This window comes from Equus przewalskii, chromosome 20 (genome assembly GCF_037783145.1).
Source record: "Equus przewalskii isolate Varuska chromosome 20, EquPr2, whole genome shotgun sequence".
NCBI classification, from domain to species: Eukaryota; Metazoa; Chordata; class Mammalia; order Perissodactyla; family Equidae; genus Equus; species Equus przewalskii.
Genome location: NC_091850.1, coordinates 49,151,167 through 49,172,307, shown reverse-complemented (window position 1 = coordinate 49,172,307; position 21,141 = coordinate 49,151,167). Strand labels below are relative to the sequence as shown.

The following is a 21,141-nucleotide window of genomic DNA, read 5'->3' as shown; positions in this document are numbered from 1 at the left end:
AAGGAGGTGGCTGGTCTAATGTGAATTCTCTAAATAGTTCTTCATTTAGAGAAAAGGCCAAGGATTACGGCGAGGAAAGGTGGTGTGCTCGTGCGGGCACACAGCTCAGCCTTGCATCAGGCCGAAGCAATTCAGCCCTGGCCAGGTAAGCGTCCACGACACAGAATATCAAGCCCTGTCCGCATCTGAACCGATTTCCCTCAGAGGTGGGTGTTTCGACTCCCAGACCAAGCGGTTTATTGAAGGAGTCTTTCCACTCAAATGCAGAAGTCTCTCTGGGAGGAATTTTGGTACAGCTAAAGCGTTTGTCTTCCTACACTGCAGTGATGTTTTAGTACTTCCTCAAAACGTGCATGAGAAGTACCCGGGTCCCGAGCAAAAATGCATATTCCTGGGCCCGCTCCATACCTGCGACACCAGAGTCCCGGGGCGGCGGGAGGGGGCGCAGAACCTGCATTTTCCCGGGTGCCCGGGAAATTCCTAAGCCCCCCGGAACCTTCGTCGTGCACGGCGGCCGGGATGGCACTGGGCTCGTTGCCTGGCGCCCACTGACGCTGCTCTGCGTCTCGGCTCTGCGCCCTTTGTCGCCTCCCTAGCTGCCACCCGAGTTCAGCTCCAGCTTAGGTTTCAGCCCCAACCCTGGTGGCTAGCTGGGCGCAGCACAGGACCCGCCGCGGTGAGACGGCCCCGCCCCTCCTCGTCCCGCCCTCTCCGGAAGTGACAGCACCTGTCGTCGGGCGCCCAGCCCCTTCCGGCCCGCGCCCCGCCCCGCCCGCCCCCGCGCTCCCCGCCCCTCCCCCCACGGCGCCCGCTCCGTCAGCCTCTCCCTCTCCCTCTCCCCTCTCCTTCCTCTCGCTCCCTCTCTCCACCTGAGCATACGCACCTGCCCGCGCGGCTCCGCTCCCTCCTCCCTTCCCCCTCCCTCCCTCCCTCCCCCGCCGGAAGGCTCGGGCCTGGGCCGCGGGCGCTCGCGGCTGCGTCACCGCCGCCCCCCAGACAAGATGGACACCGCCGAGGAAGGTAAGGCGGCGGCGCCCGCGCCCCGGCCTCGGCCCCGGCGCAGGTTCTGCCCGGGCGTGCGGGGGCCTCCCCTCGGGCGGGGGCGCGCGGAGGCCGCGGCGGGGCCGGCGCCCGGGCCGTTTGCCGCCGAGCCGCCGGCGCGAGGGGAAGCGGGAGCGGAAGGTGACCCTCGGCGCCCCCGCCGCTTCCCGCGCGCGCCGAGGGCGGGGACCCTGCGGGGCCGGGGCCGGGGGGCTGCGGGGCCGGGCCGGCGGCGTCTCCCGCGCGTCCCGCCAGGCCCGGGGCCGCCGCCGCCGCCGCCGCCGCCCGGGGGCATCTTCCGCACCCTCCCCCACTCGGTTTTGTCTTTTTTGTGGTCGTTGTGCCTGTCGCCGTACAGGCCCTACCCCCTCCCGACCGAACTTCTTTGTTGACTGTGAAACTTCGTGAAAAATAGCCCGCCAGGTGACGGCCGAGTAGGGGGGACTGACCCCTGCTTAAAACCTCGCTCTCCGCGGAAGAAGGTGTTTACTGAACGAGGAGGAGGAGGGTCCAGCGGGTGGTTGGAAGCGGGGAGGCTCTTTCGCATTCTTTTGTTTTGGTGTCATTTTGTTTTTCATCCGTGACACCAGGGCGCAGTGTTTTGCGTGTTCGCTTTGTTTTGTGAGTGCGTGTGTCTCGGAAGAAGCTGACCCGTGTAAATTGAACGCATAAGGTGTAAACACCCATGAGTATTGAAATGCATTTGCTGATGCAAATGCACTGAGGGTAGGTTATTTTTAAGCGGTTTTATGTTTTTAGAGCCTGTCAGATCATTTAGTGAGTCTCTGGAGGACATTACTAGATTATCCTGGGTCCTTGATGTTTTGGATATTTGATGTTTGGACATTTATGCTTTGGATATATTTTTGTGGGGATATGATAAGCGTCTTTCAGCCTTATGGATTGCGATTTTGGTGGTTTTACGTGAAAAATCTCGAGCACTGTCATGGTGTGGAATAATGAGTGATAAAAAGTTTGATATTGTCTATGCATGTTATCAGTTGATAGAGCTCGATTTATCGTTTTTTAAAAAAGTCTTTCTTTAGATAATCAGTAAGCACGTCAACTATGAGGACATTTGCATGTGACACTGGACAGTTTACAAAGCATACTCACATGCGTTCACATTTGATCCTCATAACAGCCCTATGGAGTAGATAGGTGTTATTATCTTTTATAGATGCGGAAATTCAGGCTTAGTTATCTTAGTAGCTTGTCCAAGTTTCATACACTAGTAAGAGACAGATTTGAACCTAGACATTCTGATTACAAATAGAGTTTCCTAAAAAAAAAAAACAACCAAAAAACCCCCCAAAAAAACCAAATAGAGTTTCCTTTTATTATGCCCCAGTCGTGTTTATTATACACAGTGAGTGACGCTAATCGCCACAGGAGACTCCCTTGGAAAAAATAGTAAAGTGAAACTACTGACAAGGGTAGGGATTACATTCTTTTTGACAGGTGGTCCGGTGTGTAAATTTCCATCTACATAGATTTCACATCCTTTCCGATTCACATTTTAATGACTCAATCTAGTAAGGCATGTATTTATTTATTTATGACTTGATGTGTACTGACAAATTATAGTAAATTCCATTCTTTCAGCCTGGGCACTTAAGTGCTTGTGTACATTCATGGTGCAATAGTGGTAACTCAGGAATTGTAGGATCTTGAAGTTTATATGGAATCCTGAAAGTATTTTTAGTGTACTTCTAGTGCTTAAACATATTTGTGTCATTGTACAGTTATAATCAAGGTGAGATATAAATGGTATTTATTTACTGACTTGAACAGTGTTCCCTGTAGGAATAACTAACATTTACTGAGGACTTGATGTATGGCACTTTATAAACATCTCATTTAATTCTCAACATTTTTAGGTGGGCAATATCCCCTTTTCACAGATGAGGATGGTTTGATTAACTTGCCCAAGGTTATACAGGTAGCACATGTCAGTGGCAAGAGTGATTTTCAGGTCTGTAGACTCCATGGTTGAATTAGGTGTTTCTAAGTGTATGCCCAGTGTCCACTGCTGTAATAGCTTATTTTTGTCACTCCCTTTATTGGATGAATTATTTGCATAATTTGACAGAACCTTATTTTGCATTTGTTTTGTAAAACTATTAGTCATGAAATGAAAGTGAGTTTTAATATTTCTCATGGCTATTTTTGCAAAATTCCAAATTGGGAGTCTTCTGAAATTTTCAAAATTAATTTAAATTTAACTTGAAAAAACACTGGAAGGAAAGGGAGGATTACAGAGGATTTTATGGTAAAAATGATACAGTGAAGAAAAAAGCTTGGAAACAGTTGTTCTATTTGCTAAATTAGTTATTATAGATTATTTCTTAGATTAAAAAAATAACATTTGGGTTTTTATCCGATTACAAAAGAAGCAGTTTTTATGTAGAAGGCTTGGAAAATATGGCTGAACAGAAAGAGAACTAAATTTAAAAAAATCTTTTAATCCTATTGCCCATTGTTAAAAACACTGATCATGTTGTTTACTTTTGTTTGTTAATATGTTAACTGAGCAAACAGACTAAGAATGTTACTAAAATACCAACCATGCAAAGAGTGTAACTCTTCCCTCTCTTTTAAAAATAGCACATTACTTTCCTCTAGTGGTACCATATATGATGTTATAATGTTCAGAATGTTTTGTATTTGTAGTAAATGATACTGAATTCTGTTAGAAAATTGGTTGTTGGCCAGATGGATTTTGGCCCTTCATAGTGTTTGCTAGATTTTAAAGCTCTCTAAAGTGTTCAATGTATTAAATTTTATTTTTTATTTTTTATTTTTTTTGCATTTCTTTATTTATTGAGAAGATTCAGTCATGAAAACTACTCATTTCCACTTTCCATTGATTGAGCTACAGACTTTAAATAATTTGGGATCTTAGCTTAATCACTTATTAATTATGGACACAGGGAATAAAATAAATGAACATATCTAAACCACTCTTGATTCTTGAGTTTTCTAAGAGTAAATGACAAATATGAAAAAATATAAGTTTTGTTTTGGTATTTTTTAGAAGGATACTGCAAGAGAATACTTCCCAGAACAAAGGGAAAGGATACAGGTAAATCCATTGCCCATTTCAGTAGCCTCTCACTCAATCATAGAATACTGGCGATTATGTTTTTGTGTTAGAGGTGGAAAAATTTAGGAAGAGAAATAGAGAATTTTGGCTTATAATAGAATTGTGAAATATTTTTTAGTTGTACTATTACTGGCACTGAGCAGATTCCCAGACATGCAAAACATATTGTAACTAATAAAATATAAAATTCTGTCTTTACAACATTCTCTTTATTGCATCAGGATCACAAAAGCACTGTGATCACTGAGAGAATGGGTCCTAATAGCCAAAACAACTAACTTGTCAAAGGCTATAACAGTATTAATTAGAGGAGCTTCCAGAGATATTATCAGTTGTATTTTAAATAAAAGGGAAATGAAGCACACAGGAATTAAATAACTTGCCATGATACAGAAAAATGAAGGTGTGATGTCACCGAGATATGTCTAATTGGAAAGTCTTTTCTTTACATATCCTCCGTACATCTCTCCCCACAATATGCACTCCTTGCCTTACTGAATTACATTTTGAGATATTTTGGGGTAGAAAAATAAGCACAGAACTATGCCAATCAGGGCAGAATCTGAAAATTCACAATTGTTATCATTGCTATTTCATGAGCCTATACAAGTTTTTACAAGTAAATCAGTCTGAGAGATTAATTCTCAGTCCATAATACCTTGTGTGAGCTTAATATAAGTGTGTTAAGAGAGTCACTAGATTTCAAATCAGTGTGAGCCAAATATTCTAGTCTATTGACAAGTCTTTACTGAAAACTTTCTATCATATGCAAGTTACTCAGAAAAGTTTCTTAAATTCTCCTGGCTGAACTCTAGCAAACCATATGAACATTGAAAAGAAATCCTAGAGTCTTCATTCACTGGGCTGATTCATAAGCATGCGGATTCTCCTGCTTGGAATAAATCATCCGTGTCACATGGCCAACTCTCAGTAATTTTTCAGGTCTAAGCCTAAATATCAATTCCTCCATGATATTCATCACTGTAAACATAGCTTCTCATTAGATAGCGAAGACTGTTGTTACAAAGTCTCATAACACTCTGTATGCTCCTTTATAATGTTTATCAGTGGAATTATATAGTGTTTTGTGTTTATGTGTTCAATTCCTATTTTTTTCAGTTGACATAAGCATCCATGGGAGCAGGAACTTTATCTCTCCTGTTCAATGCTATTTTCTCAGAGATGTCTCTTGGCCTTGAGGGCCCAGCCCTGTGGCCAAGTGGTTAAAGTTCTGCGCACTCCTCTTTGGTGACCTGGGTTTGGGGGTTTGGCTCCCAGGTACAGACCTATTCTGCTCACCAGCCACACTTATCCCAGAAGGGTGGAGTCAGATATGTTTGATGAAGACTGTTAACACCTACCACAGGACGACCTTGCTGGCAACTTGATCTTGGACTTCCCAGTCTCTTGAACCGTGAGCAATAAATTTCTGTTGCTCAAGCCACCCAGTCTGTGGTACTTTGTTATGGCAGCTCAGGTAGACTAATATCCTAGGTCCGGAAATTTGCATTCCTTACAAGTTCCCCAATGATGCTGATGCTGCTGGCCTGGCCGTCACACTTTGCAGCCGTTGTCTATGGAGCATGGCCTCAAAGATCAATGTAAACATAAGTCACGCAGGGATCTGGTTAAAGTCCACATCTTGATCCAATAGTTTAAGAGTAGGTGGGGCCCGAGATTTTGCATTTTTAACAAGCTCCCAGGTGATGTCGCTGGACTGTATTTTGAGTTGTTAGGTCATAGAGACGCTGAACTGTAGGAAAATGCCTCTTAAATTTTATTTTTGTAAAATCAACAAGTTTGTAATCCATTCTCATAATACATAGGATGGATGAATCATTCTTATTGTTTGTGTTTAGTTTGTATGAGTGCAGTTTTGTTATGTAAACTGCTATCCATCATCAAATCTTTACACCTCAGAGCTGCAGGAGACCTTAGATATGCAGCTTCTGACCCTGCAATGCACCGAGATATTTCAGTTTCAGGAAAAAAAAAATCTGTCCTTTGCCCAAGGATATACATTTTTTTAAAAGGAAAAGCGCTCACTGTTGGAATAGATATTGCAAGGAAGTATTGATATATGAAACTCCCATCAAGGGGCTGGCCCCGTGGCCGAGTGGTTACGTTCGCGCGCTCCGCTGCAGGCGGCCCAGTGTTTCGTTGGTTCGAATCCTGGGCGCGGACATGGCACTGCTCATCAAACCACGCTGAGGCAGCGTCCCACATGCCACAGCTAGAGGAACCCACAACGAAGAATACACAACTATGTACCGGGGGGCTTTGGGGAGAAAAAGGAAAAAATAAAATCTTTAAAAAAAAAAAAAAAAGAAACTCCCATCAAGATATTAAACGTTTTGCTATAGTAGAGTGCTTTCATTTCAGCCCAGTGATACATAGAACTCATTTTTTTTTCATTTTTCTAGATTACTTCTTACACTAACAGAATATAATGCAAAATCTTATCAGCAGTTTTTTAATGGAATGCTGCAGCAATTGTTCTTTACGCTTTATGAAACATTCATTGGGAAGGTATGAAGCTGAAGTGTATTGCAGTTGATCATGTTCTTTATTTACTATGGCAAAAACTTGAGGTGACTTAGATTTGGAAAAAATGAGTTAAAAGGTTGGGAAGTTGTCAGAACCAGGCAGCTAGTTACTGTCTTTCTAGAACCACATGGTCTTTTATCTCTGCTTCCAGACATGTTGGCTTCATACTTCTCACCACAGATCAGCTTTCACTGCTTTGGCATGCTCATGAGCAAGCAGACAGGCACTTATTTGACAAACGTTTATTGAGCACCTGTTATGAGCCAGGTACTATTTTATGCGCTTGGGCTAGGCAGGGAGCAAGATAGACAAAATCCCTTCTTTCTCAGAGCTTTGCATTCTTGTTTTTGGCTTGGTTGAGGAGGGACGGAAGACAGAAAAGAAGCATGTAATAAATTATCTGGCGTAACTAGAAGGTTGTAAGTGCCGAGGAGAACAGTCAATCAGGAGGGAATAAGGAGTGCCAGGATGTGAGGAAAGGGTTGCAGTTTTCAATGTGGTAGTAAAGGAAAGCCTCACTGAGAAGGAGCAAAGGAGAAGGGGCATTAGACATGTAGATTGCTCTGTGGGCAGAGTATTCTAGGCAGAGGGAATAGCCAATATGGAATCTCTAAGATGGGAGTATGCCAGGAATGTTCAAGGAATAACCAGCAGACCATTGTAGCTGCAGTGGAGTAAATGAGTTGAGGGAAGGGTAAGTAAAATATGAGGTCAGAGAGATCGTGGAGTCAGTGGGGAGTGAAGAGGGGGAGTGGGTATGTGGGACTTCCATGAGATAGGGGGCCGTGGGAGGGTTTTGAGCAGAGAGTTGAGACATGAGTTGTCTTGCCACTGTGTCACTGCCTCCTTCCCTGAACATACCTCTTTCCTGATGAACTGTTAAACTCAAATTTGTGGGAGCTAGAGTATGGTTCGCCCATCTTGGGTCAGGTGCTTACTCATGATCCAGGTAGGTGGGTGTTGGTGGGGAAGATAACATAAGAATACAAATTGTGTCAAAAGGTACAAACTTCCAGTTATGAAATAAGTCCTGGGGATGTAAAGTACAGCGTGATGACTGTAGTTAATAATACTATATTATATATTCCAAAGTTGCTAAGAGAGTAGATCTTAAAGGTTCTTATCACAAGAAAAAATATTTATAATTGTGTGGTTATAGGTTTAACTAGATTTATGATGGTGATTGTTTCACAATATGTGCATATTTGAATCTTTATGTTGTATACTTGAAACTAATATAATGTTATATGTCAGTTATATTTTTTAAAAACGGATAAAAATCATGGCTGACTGTGTCCATTCTTGATCTGGGCAGACATCCCAAAAGGTGTCTGCTGCATGGTTGAACTAGAATACCTTCCAGGTTGGAATGCTATGAGTGATTTAATACTGGGCTACCCATGTATCCTCTTCCAGACCAGGCTTATTTTAGTGGGTTTTACTTGTCTCCTGTAAGGACATGAAGATTGTTTATTTTTGCTATAATACAGGTAGAATAGAAAGAGTTCTTAAAAAGGAAATAGGAAGTAAGACCCCAAGGGAAAACTGTCATTAATTCAGTCTATATTTTAGAATGCTATTATAGTAGGCTGGGCAGGGTATTATAGGAGTTTAAATTATGGCAGAAGGAATGGAAAGAATGAGAAAGAAGAAACAGATCAGGGTAGAATTAATAGAATATAGTGATTGATGAAGTGATGTAGGGAGGAGGATTTAAAACAATTGATTTCTAGTATAGTTTGATCAGCTGTGAATGGGAAGAGATAAGTTCAGTTGTGGACATTGTATTAGTTTGCAAGGGCTGCCGTAATGAAGTACCACAGACTGGATGGCTTAAACAGCAGTTATTCTCTCACTGTTCTGGAGGCTAGACTAGACGTGTGAGATCAAGGTGTTGGCAGGGTTGGTTTCTTCTGAGGCCTCTCTTTTTGGCCTGCAGATTTTCGTCTTCTCCCTGTGTCTTCACATGGTTTTCCCTCTGTGCGTGTCTGTGTCCTAATTTCCTTTTTATAAAGGCACCAGTCATATTGGATTAGGGCCCACCCTAATGACCTCTTTTTTAACTTAATTACCTCTTTAAAGACCCTGTCTCCAAATATAGTCATTCTCAGGTACTAGGGGTTAGGACTTGAACATACGAATTTTGTTGGAGCAGGGGAAATGATACAGTTCAGTCCATAACAGACATGAGTTCTGGAAGGCTTGGAAGACTTTGGAGCGTTTTCTGTACATTTACTTCTTATAACTTAACTTTGTTATAATGTCCTTTTAACTGTGCTGTCTCTCTTCCTTACTCCCACTTGACTATGTATTTTTTACTGACAGAGTAATAAGGTATAATTACACACAATAAAATTTACCCTTTTTAGTGTGTAGTTCAGTTATAGCACTTTTGAGATAGAAGAGTTGGAGAGTCCTTGTCTTTTTTTTTTTCCTCCATTTGCCACATATTGAATACCTGCTATGTACTGAAGCCCTGTCCCAACAGTGTTTCCTACATAAATTTCATTTCCCCCATTATCAAACATTGTAAAATTCCTTAGAGGCACTTTTATTGAATAGAACAGTTTGAAGACCAATAGTCTTAGGATTGATTCCTTTATGTTCTTAAGAATTGAGGACCCAAAGGACTTTTGTTTATGTAGGGGATAAAAACACACACACACACTGTATTAGAATTGAAAACAGAACTTTAAACTTAACACACGTTAACAAAAATAGCTTTATGATAAATGTATTTTCCAAGACAAAAACAGTTTAGTGAGACCAATAGCATTGTTTACATTTTTTGCAAATCTCTTTTATATCCGGATTATTAGAAGACAGTTGGATTCTCATTTCTGCCTCCACACTTACTCTGTTGCCATGTGTTTTGGTTAAAGTGTATGAAGAAGTTTTGGCCTCAACACAGATAGTTTGGAAAGGGCGGGATGTTTTCAGGTAATTTTGGATGTTCTTTGTTAATATGCCAAAAGTCAACAGTGGAAGTTTCTTTTTTTTCCCCCCTTTTTCTCCCCAAAGTCCCCCCTGGTACATAGTTGTATATTCTTAGCTGTGGGTCCTTCTAGTTGGGGCATGTGGGATGCTGCCTCAGCGTGGCTTGATGAGTGGTGCCATGTCCGCGCCCGGGATTTGAACCGACGAAACACTGGGCCGCCTGCATCGGAGTGCGCGAACTTAACCACTTGGCCACGGGGCCAGCCCCAAGTGGAAGGAAGTTTCTTACGCAGTGTTGTATCTGAAAACATATCAGTCAACTTTTTTCTTTTTGAGGCACATTAGCCCTGAACTAACATCTGCTGCCAGTCCTCCTCTTTTTGCTGAGTAAGAGTGACCCTGAGCTAACACCCACGCCCATTTTCCTCTAGTTTGTATGTGGGACGCCTGCCACAGCATAGCTTGACAAGCAGTGCATAGGTCTGCACCCGTGATCCAAACCTGCAAACCCCGGGCCGCCAAAGCAGAGTGTGTGAACTTAACTGCTGTGCCACCCGGCTGGCCCTCAGTCAGCTTTTTAAGAGTAAATCAACTTAAGTTAAAATCCATTGGTCTGGGGCTGGCCCCGTGGCTGAGTGGTTGAGTTCGCGCGCTCCGCTGCAGGCGGCCCAGTGTTTCGTTGGTTCGAATCCTGGGCGCGGACATGGCACTGCTCATCAAACCACGCTGAGGCGGCGTCCCACATGCCACAACTAGAAGAACCCACAACGAAGAATATACAACTATGTACTGGGGGGCTTTGGGGAGAAAAAGGAAAAAAATAAAAAAAATCTTTAAAAAAAAAAAAATCCATTGGTCTGATGGTTTAAGATAGTGAGTCCAGAAATAGACCCATACATATATGGATAATTGATTTTTGACTAAGGCACAAAAGCAATTCAATGGAAAAGGTATAGTTTTTCACTAGATGGTGCTGGAATAATTGAATATCCATAGGCAAAAAATGAACTTGAGCCATACCTTGCACCATATACCAAACAGAATTAACTCAAAGAGATGTTAGACCTAAATGAAAAACCTAAAACTGTGAAACTTATGGAACAAAATACAGGAGAAAATCTTTGTGATCTTGGCTTAGGCCAAGATTTCTTAAGTACAGTATTAAAAGCATGATAACTTGAAAGACACTGTTAAGAGAATGAAGACAGGCTGCGGAAAATGTTGGCAAAACATATCTGATAATGGATTCTCAAAACTCAATAATAAGAAAATGAATAACCTAATTTAAGAAATGGCCCAAAGATTTGAACAGACAGTTCACTGACAAATATATGCACATGGCTAATAAGCACATGGGAAGATGATAGGCATCATTTTCATTAGGTATATACAAGTCAAAACCATGATGGAATTCACACCCACTAGGATGGCTATAATCAAAAGGGACAGATAGTCAGTTTTGCCGAGGATGTGGAGAAGTTGGAACCTTCGTTCATTGCTGGTGAGAATGTAAAATAGTGCTGCTAATTAATCTCCAAAAGTTAAACTTATCATACGACTCAGCAATTCCATTTCTACGTATATATCCAAGAGAATTCAAAATGTATGTTCACAAGCAGTAGAAACAACTCGTTGTCCACCAACTGATGAATGGATAAACAAAATGTGTATATCAGTAAAATGGAGTATTATTTGGCAATAAATAGGAAAAGAAGTACTCATATATGCTATAACTTGGGTGAACCTAATAAATGTTATGCTAATGGAAGAAATCAGTCAAGAAAGATTACCACATTTTATATGATCCAATTTGTATGAAATGTCCAAAATAAGCAAATATATATGAAAAGAAAGTAGATTAGTGGGGAGGGCTAACAGAATGGGGAGTGACTGTAAATAGTTACAGGATTTCTTTTTGGGATGATGTTAAAAAATTAGATTATGGTGATGGTTGCATGACTTTGTAAATATATTCAAAACCATTGAATTGTACACTTTAAGTTGAACTTTATAATATGTAAATTATATTTCAATAAAGCTGTTAACAAATTAAAACTATGAGATATTACTACATACCTATTAGAATGGCTGCAGTTAGAAAGACTGACCATCACAAATGTTGATGAGAATGTGGAGTGACAGGAACTTTCATATACTGCTGATGGGAATGTAAAGTGGTACAGCCACTTTGGAAATCAGTGTAGCAGTTTCTTAAAAGGTTAAATTGCACCTACTCTGATCTGGCCATAGTCTCTGTGGTTATTTAGTAAGAGAAATGAGTGTATACAAAGACTTGTGTACGAATGTACATAGTTTTATTTGTGAAATCTGCAGACTTGAACCAACCCAAATGTCCATCAACAGATGAATGAGTAAACAAATTGTGATACATCTGTATAATGGAATACTAGTCTGCACTGAAAAGAAATTAACTTATTGATACACACTACAGTGTAGATGAATCTTAAAATTGTTATGCTGAGTGAAAGAAGCCAGACAAAAGAGAGTATGTTCCACTTATATAAAACTTTAGAAAATGCAAGTTAATCCATAGTAATAGAATGCAGATCAGTGGTTGCCTAGGAATAGGGGGGAGAGAAGGGTGGGATGGAAGGATTACAGAGGGATGAGAGTTAATTTTGACGGTGATAGATATGTTTATTATCGTGATTGTGGTGTCAGTTTTACTAGTGTCGAGCTTATCAAGTGATACCCTTTAAATAAGTACATTTTATTGTATGTCACTTATTCTTCAGTAAAACTATTTTTAAAAAATCCATTGGTTTGTCTCTTACTCATGTTGGGTTTTATAACATCAAATATAGATAATTGGTAGATATTGGATCATTGAATTATGCAGATCTTCCAAATGTTGACCCATTTCATGTATAATATAAAAACTTCACGTTCATTAACATCCCCACTTATCCCATCTTGAAAAGTCCTTAGGTATTGGGGAAGCTGCAATGCTCATTGTAGTGGATACAAGTTTTGTAAAATCCTAATTTTTGCTTGAAAGTTTGCTTTTTATGATTGGCAGCAAATATTATCAGTTATTTTCCTTGGCTCCTAGGCTCACTTCATTCTTTTGTGACAAAATGTCTGTCAAGTACCCAGATCTGTCTGAATAACTGTCAATTTTTTTTCCATAGTAAAAATAGTGTTTCATGGGAGAAAAAAAGCAGCTAGTTAGCTGACAACTCCAAAGAATTGTACCAGTGCTTTTTCTTGAGGCACCATTGCTTTTGAGCTTAAGTTGGGAGTGAGCCCGCTCTCCTTGTATTCTCCAATTCTAAAATTTCCACTCGATTCTTCTTTGTCTTCTATTTTTCTTTGCAGTCTGTGTCTAGTCAGGAAACAGAAATCTCAATAATCTAACCAGAGGAAGTTGAAAGAATTATTAAGCTATGATAAGAGGGTGACTATGTAGATGTAAAAAATAGTGTGAAGAGTACCCTGGGTGAGAGGGAGAGTATCCAAGTAGGGACAGACTTGGAAGGGCTGGGGCCCTCCTCTCAGCTGTGGTTCCCTCTTCATTGGAGGAGTCTGGAGTTGTCCAAGCCAGAGCTAGTCCACAGTGTCTGGGCAAGCAGGAAACAACCCTCCAGGGTGCAGGAGAGCCAAGGTTGATGGGTAGGCATGCAGAGGGGGTTGGGGTACCACGGTAGGTACTAGGCCTGGAGTGTGTCAGGTTCTTATCAATAGGGCTGTGGGAAGGTGTTCACTATAACAAACCTACTGACAGTGCAGCAGGAGCAAGAAAATGCTTCCTTCCTCCTGAATTGTCCCTCCAGCACCCTCTACTGACAAATCTGTTGTAAAAAATGCTTAAAAGAGCTTAGTCTCTTACCACTGTGCAGGTACTGAAGGATGAATTTGGAGCTGAGAGGAAATACACTGATACTTGGCACACTCCTGCTAAAACTGTTGAACCACTCCCTGTATTGCTGAACTTACAGTTGCCTACTGCTCTTGGAGCAGTGGATTGATTGGTAATTCGGCCTTGCAAACATAGATTTAGTTATTCTCCGTGTATCACAAAGTTTAGTTATTGTCTTATCTCTCTAGGTTACTGATCATTACAAAATTAACATTCACCCGTACTGTTGCTCCTGGAAACCTGAAAACTACATTTTTTGGCCTCCTTGCTGACTAGGCTTGAGCTGCATTTCGAGAAGCACTTGTGGGATCAGAATTTGGAGGGAAAGGGTGAAGCCGTTCTCTACTTCTGGCTCTAAAAACAGCAGTGCAGCTCATTGCAGGTACTGCAGATGCCTGCAGTAGTTATGGAGGTCATAGTGGTGATCTGCCCTTTCATGAGCAACCTCACCCCCAGACCCTGGCCACCACTGATGTCTTTCCATCTCTATAGTTTTGCCTTTTCCACAGTGTCGTGAATGGAACCATACAGTCTGTAGGTTTTTGAATCTGGCTTGTTTCACTTAACGTAATGCATTTGAGATTTATTCACATTGTCGAGTATATCAGTAGTTTGTTCTTTTTTGTTGCGTAGTATTCTGTTGTAGGGATGTACTGCAGTTGATTCATTCCCCAGTCGGGGAATGCTTGGGTTGGTTGTTTCCAGTTTGGGGGAATTATGAATGAAACCATTTTACATATTCCCATAGGTTTTTGTGCAAACATAAGTTTTCATTTTACTAGGTTAAATACCTAGGAATAGGATTGTTGGATTGTATGGTAAGAGTATGTTTTTTTTTTTGTCATTTTAATAGGTAGTGGTATCTTACTGTGATTTAAAAATTTTTTATGTTGTGGTTAAAATATACATAAAATTTACCATTCTAATCATTTTTAAGTGTGCAGTTCAGTGGCATTAAATACAGTCACATTGTTGTGCAACCATCACCATCTTACTGAGATTTTAATTTGCCTTTCCCTAATGACTTCAGCATTTTTTCATTTGTATACCTTCTTTGATGAAGTATCGCTTCAAATCTTTTGCTGATTTTTTTTTCTGGACTATTTTCTTATTGTTAAGACCCCAATTACTAAGCTGGCCAAAGGACTTAAACAGATAATTGACAAAGAAAGAGAACTTGGTAAAATGTGAAGATGTCCAGCTTCACTAGTAATGAAACTCCTTTTTAATTAGCTGCTGTACTACCTCATTATTTTTAACCTTATATTTCCATAATGTAATGTGTTTTACTAGAGGAGTGGTCTACTGTACAAATGGGAGAATATAATAAAGTTGGAGGAGTAGATAGTATGGGTATTATGTAGAATATTGACATTAAATTGTGAAAAAAACAAAACGTTCTAGAAAACTTGATCACACAACCAAGGTGGTTGGGGAGGAAGTGTGATAAAGTCAAAAGGAGTGCTCTTTTGCAGTTGGAGAGTAGGTTTAACCCTCATTTTCTCTTAGCTTGCTTGATAGTTTAGTGGGGCTTCAGTAACTGAGGTAGAGTGAGATAATCTGACTCTTCCCCACCGGCCCTGGCTGACAGAGGTGGTGTTGGGGCTGCAGTTTTTTCCTGCCGTCTTTGGCTGGGGTACAGAGGCAGTTATTGTTTAAAAGTTGTCAATCTTGCTAGGTTACCCCTTTCCTGGTCCTTGGGCTAGAGAAGGCAGGCTTTTGGGGGGAATTTTTTTCTGTCTTCTCACTGGTGTTTCTAGGTTGCCAGCTTCTCTACCTCTGCCTTCAGTCCCAGGATACGTGAAGCAAAAAGCAAACTGAGAGAATTCAGAGAACGTGAGTTCCTTGGGTCCCTAGCTCCCTTGCTGTTCTACCTTCTCTTGATCTTTTAGAGTCTTGTGTTTGTTTTGTATGTGATATCCTAGGTTTTTAACTGTCCTTGGTGGGAGCAGTAGGGAGAAGTGTGTCTATTTCATCTTGGTCTGAAACCTTAAGTCCTCATCGGTCCTCTTGTAGTCTTTACTGCCTTTTTCCCCTAGAGGTAACCACTCTCCTGACTTCTAACGATACATGTTAGTTTTTCTGGTTTTTGAACTTCTTACATGTGGAATTGTATAGTAGGTAGTCTCTCTGTCTGGTTTCTTAACTCAACATCGTTTCATATGATCAATCCAAACTGTGATTTGCAGTTTTAGTTGGTTTATTCTTATTGCCATATAGTATTCAATTGTATGAATATACTAAAATTTATTTATCCATTCTACTGTTGAGAGGCAATTTGAGTAGTCTCCATTTTGGAGGTGGTATTATGGATAGTGCTGCTATGAACATTCTGTACATGTCTTTGAACATAAGTGTAAAGGAAACTATTGATTTTAAGATACTAGCAACATACTACACAAATATATACTATAGACATCATGCACATATAAAACAAGGAAAGAACTTCTTTCCCGCAACCCTAATCCACCAAAGGTAGCAACTAGTAATAGTTCCTTATGTATCCTTCCAGAGTCAGTGTTTAGCTCTCGATACCTATGCCTTTTTTCCCCCGTGCTTTTTCTCCCCAAATGCCCCCAGTACGTAGTTGTATATTCTTAGTTGTGGGTCTTTCTGGTTGTGGCCTTGTTTCAGATTTTTCTGCTGGAACATGGATTGGCAGGGAAGAAGCTTCCATTCCTTCTAGTTCACACACAGACCAGCTAAGGAAATCTGGTTGAGGATATAGAGCAAGAGCAGGTTCAGCCTTTCTCTTCAGCAGCTTTTCCTGGCCTCCAGTTTCCTAATAAGGTGTGGACATGCCCATGACGCGTTCTGCGCAGGATTTGGGGCCTGCTAAACAGCTGAATGTTTGTCTTACAAGTGTTTTATAGCTAGGGTTTATCACCGGTCTAGTTGATTTATACCAACAATCTTTGCTCTTCCATTTAGGGGAGTATTTATGCATGAGGTGCTGTCAACAAAACTCACGTAGTCACATCTTCATCATTTGGGGGAAAAAATCAGTACTGCAAAAGAGGTTTGTGATAGTGTTTTTTGGACCAAGCTCCATATTAGTCATTTAGGTTAAATGATTTTAAGTTAGAATTGGGTTGTCAGTTGCACAGAACTAGTGTTTTCGGAGTGTGTTGAGACAGTATTTAAATCCTCTTCTGCTTTCTTCCTCTGATGAAGATAGAGCCAGTGAAAGTTTTAATCACGTTTTTAAAAAGATGACCAGTGAAATAAGAAAATTGCTGGGGCTGGCCCCGTGGCTGAGTGGTTAAGTTCGCACGCTCCGCTTCGGCAGCCCGGGGTTTTGCTGGTTTGGATCCTGGGGGCGGACATGGCGCTGCTCAGCAGGCCATATTGAGGCGGCGTCCCACATACCACAACTAGAGGGGCCTACAACTAACATATACAACCATGTACTGAGGGGATTTTGGGAGAAAAAGCAGGAAAACAAATTGCTAGCATGAGTTTTCAAATTCGTGTGTGTATATTAAATAAATCACATGCTGAGCCCTCTGGCTAAAGAACTTCATTGATAAAATTGAACTTGGAAGTGTAAGTAAAATAAAAGTTCAGCTGTGATATTTGCAAATTGCATGTTTAACCTTTGCTTATTTTTTTTTAAAGTTTTAGTCTTTAGCATTCCAAACACTCACAAAATAGTATAATATAATAAACCTCCGTATAACCAGCATCTAGACTCAACAGATGCAAGCATATGGCCAGTAATTCTTTCAACCCTTTCCCTCTCCCTCCTCCACACTTCTGCTGGATTATTTTAAAACAAATCACAGATATATCTTTGCATCCATTAATACGTATTCTAAGAGATAATTTCTTTAAAAAGACACATAACCACAATAGCACTATCATTCTACTTACTGACTTTATCCTGCAAGTTTTAAAATGACTGAATATTATTGCTATTAACACGACGTTTACTGGATTCTGTTTAGGATTTCTTTGCAGTTCTTTCTGTTTTAGGATATAGCCTACTAGGGATGTATGATCATATTACCTTTTTAAAGTCTCTAAAATCTTTTCTGTGGTAAACTTGATATACATATGTTTGATTTGTTTTTGATTTAGGAGTTGCTTGTTTTCCATTTTGATGTAGCTTTTTTTATAATTATGTAAAAGATTTCCATAGTTCTAAAACAAGTTGATTCAGAAGTCTCATGTTTCCTTCCCTTTTCTTTTATAGAATCGTTGGAGGCTTGTGAAGCTTGTGATAAAATAATGAAAATTTTGTGTATGTGTGTATTTTGAGAGAAGCTTAGTTATTATCCGAATTTTTTCAAAGGTTCCATGAGCAAGAAAAAAGATTGGAACTACTACTATAGAGCAGTAATTCTCAAACCTTTTTGGTCTCAAGATCCCTTTACACTCTTAAAAACATAAAGACTCAGAAGAGCTTTTATTTGCCATATGAAAAACCCACAAAATTTGGAAATATTTATTAATTTACTTAACAGCACACCCATTCCGTGCTAATATAATTTTTTTCGTGAAAATAACTATATACTCCAAATCTAAAATATTGATGAGAAGAGTGGATTTGTTTCATATTGGCAAATCTCTTAAATGTCTAGTTTAATGGGAGGCAGCTGGATTTTTTCATCTGTGGCTGCATTCAATCAGTTTCCTCATGTGGCATCTGGAAAACTTCACTGTACACTGGCAAGACAATGAGAGTACACTGTCTTAGTGTTACGATAAAAATAGTTTTGACCTTGCAGAGGCTGGGTGAGTCCCGGTTCTCTACTCTAGACTCTGTGTTAAGCAGAACCCTGAGGCCTGATTTAGATTTGTTATTTGCTTTGCTTATTTTTTTTGTTTTAAAGATTTTATTTTTACTTTTTCTCCCCCAAACCCCCCAGTACATAGCTGTATATTTTTAGTTGTGAGTCCTTCTAGTTGTGGCATGTGGGATGCCATGTCGGCATGGCCTGATGAGCAGTGCCATGTCTGTGCCCAGGATTCGAACCAGCAAAACCCTGGGCAGTTGAAGCCCAGGTGCGTGAACTTAACCTCTTGGCCACAGGGCCGGCCCCTGCCCTGCTTATTTTTGTTTGTTGGTTTGTCATTCAGAAGGACGGGGGTCTTCTGAAAATGGGTCCTGCTTTATTCATATGTGTTTCTCCGTCTCTCTAAGTGCAGGTCCTGTGTCTTCAATTCCTGGCCCTGGCTTCCCGGGAATGTTGGGAGGTGTGCCTCCTGGAGTGAGTGCACCCGCGAGCTGGATGTTATGCGGCCCTTACTGCAGCTACCTCGTGCTGCCCTGCGTGGGGGCTGGTCAAATTGCAGGACAAGCCTACCTAGCAACCGTTGGCACCCCTCGGTGTCTCCCTGCATGCCCTGCGGGTAGCAGCCCAACAAAGGCAATCACTGCTCCACCCCAGTTCATCGCTGCATATGCAGTGGCTGACCAGTCAGCGTATATCTGGAGGGCCATGTGGCAACCCTTGTTCCTGTGATCCGGCAGTGTCCTCTGCCCTCGCAGCTTGCCTCTGCACTGTGTTCTTGCCACGCTGTCACTGCTGCAGCCTACTTCCTGCTTCCACAGCCCCCTGCAATGGCTTTGAGTACTTTTTCCCTCCAGCCTGGCTAACTGGTATTTCTAGAACTAATCCATCCCTGTGGGTGCCAGCAGCTCTGGTGATTTTAGAACCTAGATCTATCGCGCGTCTCATGGCCCTATCAGCTACTTTAGGTGGAAGTTGTAGTGCCTATAGTAGTGACCACAGTGACTTGGAATCCAGGTGATGGGGAATCTGGGTGTGTTCGGTTCCACGGAGGGAGCCTCATAATCAACTACCCCAACCAAGGAAGGCAGCAGTCGCGCAAATTACCTGCTCGCGACCCAGGAGAGCAGTGATGAAAAACAACACTGGACTCTTTCGAGGTCCTGTAATTGGAATAAGTCCGCTTTAAATCCTTTGAGGAGGATCCATTGCAGGGCAAGTCTGGTGCCGGCAGCTGCAGTAATCCCGGCTTCAATGCAGAGTATTGAATTCAGTGCAGTTAAAATGCTTGTGCGGATCTTCGGCGCCGCAGGATTCTCAGCGCCCTGGCGTGTCGACCACGGGGGAGCCCCTGCCCCCGCCCCCTGCCTCTGGACGTCCTCTTGGCTCTTAGCTGAGTTTCTTTAGTCTGAAGTGTGTACTGGGAGAAAATTAGAGTGTTCAAAGCAGGCGCCAGCTGTATGGATACTGTCCCTGGCAATCGTGGAATGAGGGCACGGTTCTATTTTGTTTGTGTCGGAACTTTGATAGCGGAGGCTGATTGGGCGGAGTGGGCTGGGGCGTTGGTATTGCACCGCTAGAGCTCAGAGTCTTAGACCGGTCAAGACGGAGCAGACACAGAGCTGTTGCCAAGGATGTTTTCATTAATCAAGGATGAAGGTGAAGGTGGGGGGTTTGAAGAGGTTCAGATCCCCGGTAGTTCTGACTATAAACGATGCTGACCGCCAGCGTTGTTCCAGTGACCCGTGGACAGCTTCCGGGAAACCAAAGTCCTTCGGCTGATGGTAGCTGAAGGGTCTAGTTCCAAAGCTGAAATTGAAAGGCACAGCAGTGGAGTCTGCGCCTAATTTGACTCAACTTGGGCACTCACCTGGCTCCGGCGTGGACAGGGCTGATAATTGATAGCTCTTTCTTGGGTGGTGGTACATGGCCTTTCTGCATTGGTGGAGTGATTTGTCTGGCTTACTGATAACCAAGGGGTCTAGCTTGCTAACCACTTAGGGCACTCTGAGTGCTCAGTATCCCTCAACTTCGACAGGTGGCGTTCCGCCACCCGAGATTGAGCATTCGCAAGTCTGTGATGCTCTTAAATATCGCGGACCACGCGCAGCACCTCTCAATGTGTACGTACCCCAGTTCATCGTTTGCCCGGGACCCGTTAAACCCATTAGTGATGGGCTTGACTTGCAATTATTCCCCATTAATGAGGAATTACCTGTAAGAGAGTAGATTAAAAGCCTGCAGTAAGTCCCTGCCCCTTCTACACACTGCCCATCGCTCCTCAGATTGCCCAGTTGGTATCGGCACTTGGCCCTGGCAGGTCGCAAAGAAGACAGTCGAAATAAAAGTTACAACCAGGTTTGGGTAGGTGGTCCTGCGGGAGGAGCATTATGGAGTGAGCGAGCAGGGTGGATCGGTTGTCATTCCTTCTCCGTAGTCACGGGCCACCCCAGGGGAGGAGGTGGACAGATGTGCCCCGAGGACCACTTGGTGCGGTGGGTTGGGGGAAGGGTGAACGGTGAGCTGCTGCCATCTAGCCACTGACTTGGTAGTCGTGGGCTCTGGTAGCTTCTGTTTAAGGCGGCCACTGGCTCGCCTCTCTCTGGCCTGGTGCCTCCCTGATCTTGGGGTGCCCTCGACCCAAATTGTGTGTGGATGGGTGTCTGTCTCTTTCCCTCTCATGGAGTAAGGTGAAGCTAAAAGGGATGTCTTTCATGCTCGCCCACTGCTGTTACTATGTTTAAGTCCTTAGATCTGTTTCTGTGGAGTGTAATCTGTTAGGACCCGACTTAACTTAGGACTTTTAAACTGTTAGGACTGGAGTTTAAAACTGTCAGGACGCTAATGGTGACCTGATTTTGCATATTTCTGTTAGCATTTGTTGGTTATGGTGG

The 21,141-nt window shown here is 42.2% G+C and overlaps 1 protein-coding gene across 3 annotated transcripts in view; it reads left to right on the top strand.

Annotated features, from left to right (window-relative positions):
- The first annotated feature begins 713 nt into the window (after positions 1-713).
- Positions 714-21,141, top strand: part of MARCHF6 (membrane associated ring-CH-type finger 6) — an 84,431-nt gene continuing 64,003 nt past the window's right edge. The window contains exon 1 of one of the 3 annotated variants that reach the window (XM_070587208.1): positions 714-1,020. In XM_070587208.1, coding sequence (XP_070443309.1) covers positions 1,002-1,020 — 19 coding nt within the window. In that variant the 5' untranslated portion in view covers positions 714-1,001. Of the gene's footprint in view, positions 1,021-1,248; positions 1,524-19,753; positions 19,907-21,141 lie in introns of those variants that run through there. The other 2 variants (XM_070587209.1, XM_070587207.1) reach the window with 2 other exon arrangements.